Source organism: Sorex fumeus, unplaced genomic scaffold (assembly GCF_029834395.1).
Source record: "Sorex fumeus unplaced genomic scaffold, SorFum_2.1 ptg000039l, whole genome shotgun sequence".
Classification (NCBI taxonomy): domain Eukaryota; kingdom Metazoa; phylum Chordata; class Mammalia; order Eulipotyphla; family Soricidae; genus Sorex; species Sorex fumeus.
The window spans coordinates 15,614,440-15,621,706 of NW_026606096.1; the positions used below are offsets into that span (position 1 = coordinate 15,614,440).

Consider the following 7,267-nt stretch of genomic DNA (forward strand, 5'->3'; position numbering starts at 1 on the left):
TATTGAATAAGTTATGGATAGCTTTCCAGGCTTTGCTGTGAGAGCGAGATACTTTTGGTAGCTTGCCAGGCTCTCCGAAAGGGGCAGAGGAATCGAACCGGGGTCAGTCAGGCCAGCTGCGCATAAGGCAAATGCCCTACCGCTGTGCTATCGCTCCAGCCCACTGGTGGTGGTAAGTGTTTTATTTTTAACTTATTTATTTTTAAATCCAGATGCAGCTGTGCTCAGGGCTTACTTCTGGCTTATACTCAAGCGTGACTTCCGGACCCTTTGTGATGCTGGGGATCAAACCCCATTAGCCTGTAGTACTGCAGCACTGTCCTCCTGTTGTTCATAGATTTGCTCGAGCGGGCACCAGTATCATCTCACAACAAATCGTGAGACTTGCTGTTACTGTTTTTGGCATATCGAATACGTCACAGGTAGCTTGCCCGGCTTGCCGTGCGGGCCAGGTACTCTCAGTAGCTTGCCAGGCTCTCCGAGAGAGGTGGAGGAATCAAACTCGGGTTGACCATGTTGGCTGCATGCAAGGCGAACACCCTACCCGCTGTGCTATCACTCCAGCCCTAATTGGCTGTATTAAAACAAATTCCTTACTATGTAGCTTAGTCCTGGATCTGCACTCAGGGATTATTCCTTGCAGGCTCAGGCAGGAGACCATAGTGGGTGACAGGATCAAACTTGGGTCAGCGACATGGAAGGCAAGCACCTTACCACCACTCCAGCCCGTTACATAGATTTGAAAGGAAACTACTGTTACAGTTCTTGAATCTAAGTATTAATAAATATATGCATATATATATATACTTATCTTGCTGGATATAATCATTTAGCATAGATATTGATATTTTTTCTTAGCTTTATAGCAGCTGGAGGAAAGCTGTGAATATTGATTGAGGGAAGTGGACATTGGTGATGGATTGGTTGTTGGAACACTGTATTCCTGAAACTCAACTAAGAATGACTTTTTTAAATCACGGTAAAAGGTAAAGGTAAAGGCCCTCCCGTTGGCCGCTTGTAAGGCGAACACCCTACCCGCTGTGCTACCAACATGGCCGACCCGAGTTCGATTCCTCTGCCCCTCTTTGAGAGACCGGCAAGCTACCGAGAGTATTTGATATGCCAAACACAGTAACAACAAAGTCTCCAATGGAGACGTTACTGGGCCCGCTCGAGCAAATCGACGATCAACGGGAGGGCCTTTACCTTTATTTGTTGTAAATAAAACAAAAAATTTTTTAAATGTAAAAGATAATTCAGGTCTTCTGTGCAACAGTAAAGTATTCTGAAAGCATTGCAAAAGTTCACAATTGTTATTATATAATACATTATCTGTGAGGTTGGAAGATTTGACTTTCATCAATTTTGATGTTACAGAATCAATGTTGACTAATTTTAATGATACCAAAAACATTTCTTTTATGAAAGGAAGAATGATAAAAGATTTCCAATTTTTTGGAAGAATATGTAAGTATGATACTTAACTAGTGACTGACATTTCCACATAGACAAAAAATCTGAATAGACAGTACACCCAATCTTTAATTCTGTGTGGTGGAACTGTGATTGCCTATTTTGTATGTTTTGAGGGTTTTATATCTAATATTATTTTATTCATATTGCATATACATGCATATAATGAGGTTAGTTAGAAAACATTTTTTTTTCTTTCCATTATGCTTTCTGGTTTTTTTTTTTGTTTTGTTTTGGTTTGTTTTTTCACAAGCAGGTTAGGGCTGACTTCCAACTTCATGCCTAAGCAAGGGGACCAAATTAGTTTCAAATAGTGTATTCCTCATCTCCTTCTGAGCCCACACTATAGGCACCTTTAACGTTCATGTTTATACTAACATCATCCTGAGTACAATATCACTGTCACTGTTCTTCCATTGTTCATCGATTTGCTCGAGTGGGCCCAGCAACGTCTCCATTGTGAGACTTGTTACTGTATATAGGTAAAGGTAAAGGTAAAGGTAAAAGCCCTCCAGTTGTTCCTCGATTTGCTTGAGCAGGCCCAACGTCTCCATTGGAGACTTTGTTGTTACTGTGCGCGGGCAGCTTGCCAGGCTCTGCTGTGCGGGCGAGATACTCTCGGGAGCTTGCTAGGCTCTCTGAGAGGGAGAGAGGAATCGAACTCAGGTCAGTGATGTTGGCTGCATGCAAGGCAAACGTGCTACCCGCTATGCTATTGCTCCATCCAAATATTCAAAGTATAAATTTTAATTCTCTCCTATGTTACTGTGTGCAGAAACTGACATAGCATTTTTTTTTTTTTTTATGAAACAATGGAGCCACCATGCGGAAGCTGAATAGGCGGAAGCAGAGAGAAATGTTAGGCAAAAAGGGCCAAGGGACTCTTGCTGACATAGAAATGAAAACTGAGGGGCTGGAGATACAGTACAGTGTTCCAACACACTTGTCTTGAACATGGATCCCAAGGCTTCTCCAGAAGTGATTCCTGAGCCCAAGAGCCAGTAGTAACGCCTGAGCTTTGCTGGGTGTGGCCTCCCAAAAATTCAAACTGATTCCTGGTCTTGCCGTTGGATTCATTTCTTAAACTTTATAAAAGAGAGAACTCAAAAAGTCTTCCAGAGATTTCTAAATTTGCTCTTCAGCAAAATGGCTATCAAAGATGTAGAGACTAGAAAATCAGGATTTTTAGTATAGCAGCTGAAGTTCTTTAATTTATTAATCTATTTATTCTGGTTTTGGGGCCACACCCAGCGATGTTCAGAGTTTAATCCTGTCTCTGCACTCATGAATTACTCCTGGTAGTGCTTGGCAACCATACGGGATGCCAGGATCAAAACCTGGGTGGCAGTGTGCAAGGTAAGCTCCCTACCCATTGTACTATTTCCTCAGCCCTTGGTGAGATTATTTTTAAATCAACTAATATCTTTCACCTATTAGATGGAAAGCAATTTTTCAAAGACCTCTAGGCAACAGGAAACTGCTGATTATGAAGAGAGATAAAAGCTGTGTCCAATTAATAATTCAATGGGGGCAAAATGAACATCCTGACATAGACTTTCAGATTTCACTTTCTTCCTTAGCAATGGAATTCAGTGCAAATGAAAACATGCATTTTATCACAGCACAACGACACCCGGTACTGGTTCAATCCTGAGAGATTCTTCTGTGCCTCACCCCTAATCAGAAACTCAGAATATCCTTTTAGCTCCTGTTGGTTCTGTCCTCCTACCTGGGGGAGGATCCGCCACACCTTAAAGAGTGTCAACAATGTCCTAGACCCACCTAGTTGCCTATAAATGCCCTGCTCACAACAGAAGAGCACAAACTGCTATCAGCCTGGTGTCCTATTGTCTTCGAAGAGATCTGTCAGAGACCAGCCCTGAAGAAACGCAGAGCAAAGATCCTTGAACTGTTCAAGGTAAGCAGGAAGACGTGATCACCTTGGAAGTGGATTAATCAAGGGATTATAGTTATGGGAGATGGTCTGTATGGATTCACAGATGGGTCTTGTACAATAAGGTTGGGTGGTACGGGTGGGGGTGCAATTCTGGTCAGAAGAGACTGAAAGTAATGTTAAGTTGTCACATGTCAGGAACCAAAAAGGGATTGGAAGTGGAACAATAATAACAATAATAATAATAACCTTTCCATAGGACCCACAAGAAATTGGAGTTAGCTCAGAAGTGTTCATAGAATGCTTTTAAAAAGCATCTTTGAGTGTCTGGAGCGATAGCACAGCGGGTAGGGCGTTTGCCTTGCATGCAGCCAACATGGCCGACCCGAGTTCAATTCCTGCGCCCCTCTCGGAGAGCCCGGCAAGCTACCGAGAGTATTCGATATGCCAGACACAGTAACAACAAAGTCTCCAATGGAGACGTTACTGGGCCCGCTCGAGCAAATTGATGTTCAACGGGAGGGCCTTTACTTTTACTTTTACTTTATTATGATTTATTGACATTAAAACGGGTTCTATCCATTAATTATCAAAAAAATTAGAATTTACGCATGAACTAATGTGTGGTCTGAGTTTTGCTTGAAAAGGCTGAGAAAAAGAAAGCTGGAATTATATTTTTATTGGAGGATTTGTTGTGGTTATCATAATAGTTTTGTTTCATCTGCCTAAAATGCTGTCTAGTAATATATTAGAGCTCACCATTATTGTGTTGCCCCTCTTCTAACCAAATCAAATTTTATCTTACTCTTTTCTGTCTTTTCCCCTACATTTCAAATATCTGAGATTTCTTATCTTTTTCTTCCCTACATTTCAAATACCTGAGTTATCAAAATTTCTGAGTCTACAGTGTTACTTCAGGGATTACTCCAAATATCCCTGACCTCCTATTATTGTTTTCACTCTGCGTTCTTTCCACTCATGGTTCCTGCTTCTTAGACCCCATATCAAACTTCAAATGGAGAGGAATTCATTTTGGTTAGGACCATAGGGTGACAGTCAGGGCTAGACCTCTCTCTTACACATCACTGACTGCATTCTCCCCAGAATCTGCCTACATTCACCAATCTCTAAGATCCAAGATGCTTTTTATATTTTTTTAATTTTTAATTTTTTGCTTTTTGGGTCACACCAGGCAATGCACAGGGGTTACTCCTGGCTCATGTACTCAGGACTTGCTCTTGGCAGTGCTCGGGGGACCATATGGGATGCTGGGAATTGAACCCACGTCGGCTATGTGCAAGGCAAACACCCTACCCGCTGTGCTATTGCTCCAGACACTCAAAGATGCTTTTTAAAAGCATTCTATGAACACTTCTGAGCTAACTCCAATTTCTTGTGGGTCCTATGTAAAGGTTATTAAAGGTAAAAGGTAAAGGCCCTCCCGTTGATCATCGATTTGCTCGAGCGGGCCCAGTAACGTCTCCATTGGAGACTTTGTTGTTACTGTGTCTGGCATATTGAATACTCTCGGTAGCTTGCCGGGCTCTCCGAGAGGGGCGGAGGAATCGAACTCGGGTCGGCCATGTTGGCTGCGTGCAAGGCAGACGCCCTACCCGCTGTGCTATCGCTCCAGGTTATTATTATTATTATTATTGTTATTATTAAAAGGAAGTCTCGTAGCAATTAGATGCTCAACGTTAAATTGTCTTATATTACTTTTTCTGTCAGAATAAGTGCATTTGTATGAGAAAAATGAATTAAATGAGTATTTGTTAGAGCTTGCAAGAAAATTGGAAAAAGTGTTCAGTTTACTTAGGGAAAGTGAGTAATGAGCATATATTTTCTTCTTACAGCTCGGTTACTGGAGGATTGAACTATATTCTGAAAGACTTATCTTCAGAAGACTTATATTCCAGGGCCAGAGTGATAGTACAGCGGATAGAGCATTTGCCTTGCATACAGCTGACCCCCAGCATCCCATGAGGTCCCCCAGCACTGCCAGGAGTAATTCCTGAGTGCAGAGCCAAAAGTAACCCCTGAGCATTGCCGGGTTTGCCCAAAACAAACAAAAAGAAAAAGTCAAAAAGAAAAGAAAAAAAATCATTCTAAAAGATCTATCTTCAGAATACTTATATTTTAAAAGACTTATTTCCAGACATCCTTCTTCCAAGAATGGCTTTTTCCGCTTCCCTGGCCGAACTCCAATCAGAAGTCAGCTGCCCTCTCTGTCTAGATAACCTGAGAGACCCAGTGACTCTAGCCTGTGGCCACAACTTCTGTGTCTCCTGCATTCAACAGCGCTGGGTTGACCTACAGGACATCTTCCTCTGTCCTGTCTGCCTCCACCACTGCCCTGACAGAAACTTGAAGAGAAACAACCAATTGTGTCACATCACTGACATCGTTAATCAGCTCCCCATCAGAGGGAATAAAAGGAAACGGCAGGAACAGAAACTATGTGAGAAGCACCAGGAGGTCTTGGACATGTTCTGTGAGGAGGATTCTGAGCTCTTGTGTCCCCAGTGCAGGACCGCCCATGACCACCAGGATCACTACGTCATCCCTGCTGAGAGAGCTGCAGTGAGTCAAAGAAAGAAGCTCAGAAGCTACATGGAGCTCCTGAAGAGGAAGATTGAAACCACTGAAACGGATTGTAAGAAACAAATTTCAAAATTTCTTGAAGAGAGTCGGAAGGTGGAACACCAGAAGACAGAATTAGATTCTGAATTTAAAGAATTCATATTTTTCTTGAGAAGGGAACATTTTGCAAGTGATGCCAGATTGATTAAGGAAGAGAACAAAGAGAAGGATAAATTCACCGAAAACAAAAGCTATATTTCAAGTCACATGGACACACATAAAAATCTTCTAAGTGACGCAAGAAAAAAGTATTTGCTGCCCAACCTAGAGTTGCTATCCAGCATCAAAAGTATTCAAAGTCGGCACAAAGACTTAACCCTCCCAGCAGTCTTTTTGTATAAACTCAAGACAGAGAGTTTAGCCCTCCCTCCACATTATTTTGGTCTGCACACAATGATCAGCAAGTTCCAGGTAGATTTGACACTTGATCCTGAAACTGCACATCCAAGTCTGATTATCTCCAAAGACAGGAAAAGTATATCTACAACAAGTCTACCACAATTTCTTGACAACTCCCAGACGTTTACTCCTTACCTAGCTGTGCTCAGCTGTGAGGGCTTTGATGGGGGCAGGCATTTTTGGCAAGTAGAAGTCACAGGGGTTGGTGAATGGTCCATAGGTGTTTGTAAAAAATCATTCTGCGGAAATTCTGGGATACTACCAACCCCTGAAAATGGCTATTGGGCATTTTTACAGACTGCAAAGAACACAGAACAGGACATGGACATTAAACAAGCAGACCCAGGTATGCAATTTGGTGTATTTCTAGACTATGAACTGGGAGAACTTTCCATTTATCGTTTGAATAACAGATTATATTTGTGTAAAATCACTGATAAATTCACAGGGAAACTGATGCCATATTTTGCTATTGGACCCTCTTCAAAATCAATTTCAATATGTTTGACCACAAAGGAATGGTGAACTACTATGAAAATTATTTGTGTTTGAGTGTGTTTGAGTGATTATTTTTTAGAAAGACTGTTTATAAGGTTTATAAATAAAGTTTAGAAGATTTATAAGTTCCTGGTTCATATTTGTTGTCTGCCTTCTGAAATTCTATAGGGCTCACATTTTTTTCTTCCCCTTGAGCCAAACCTTCCTGGACTACTTAGCAGGATTTTTGGAGAGGAGAAAAGCTTCACGTCACTCTTCTCCCATTTTCCATCGATTTGCTCCAGCGGGCCCAGTAATGTCTCAATTTTGACACTTGTTACTGTGTTTGCCATACTGGATACAACACGGGTAGCTTGCCAGGCT

The 7,267-nt window shown here is 41.7% G+C and overlaps 1 protein-coding gene across 1 annotated transcript; it reads left to right on the plus strand.

The window, feature by feature from the left end:
• The first annotated feature begins 5,539 nt into the window (after nt 1–5,539).
• LOC130028176 (tripartite motif-containing protein 75-like) lies at nt 5,540–6,931 on the plus strand. Its single transcript, XM_056118883.1, has one exon. The coding sequence runs from the start codon at nt 5,540–5,542 to the stop codon at nt 6,929–6,931; it is 1,392 nt and encodes a 463-aa protein (XP_055974858.1).
• The last annotated feature ends 336 nt before the right edge of the window (nt 6,932–7,267 follow it).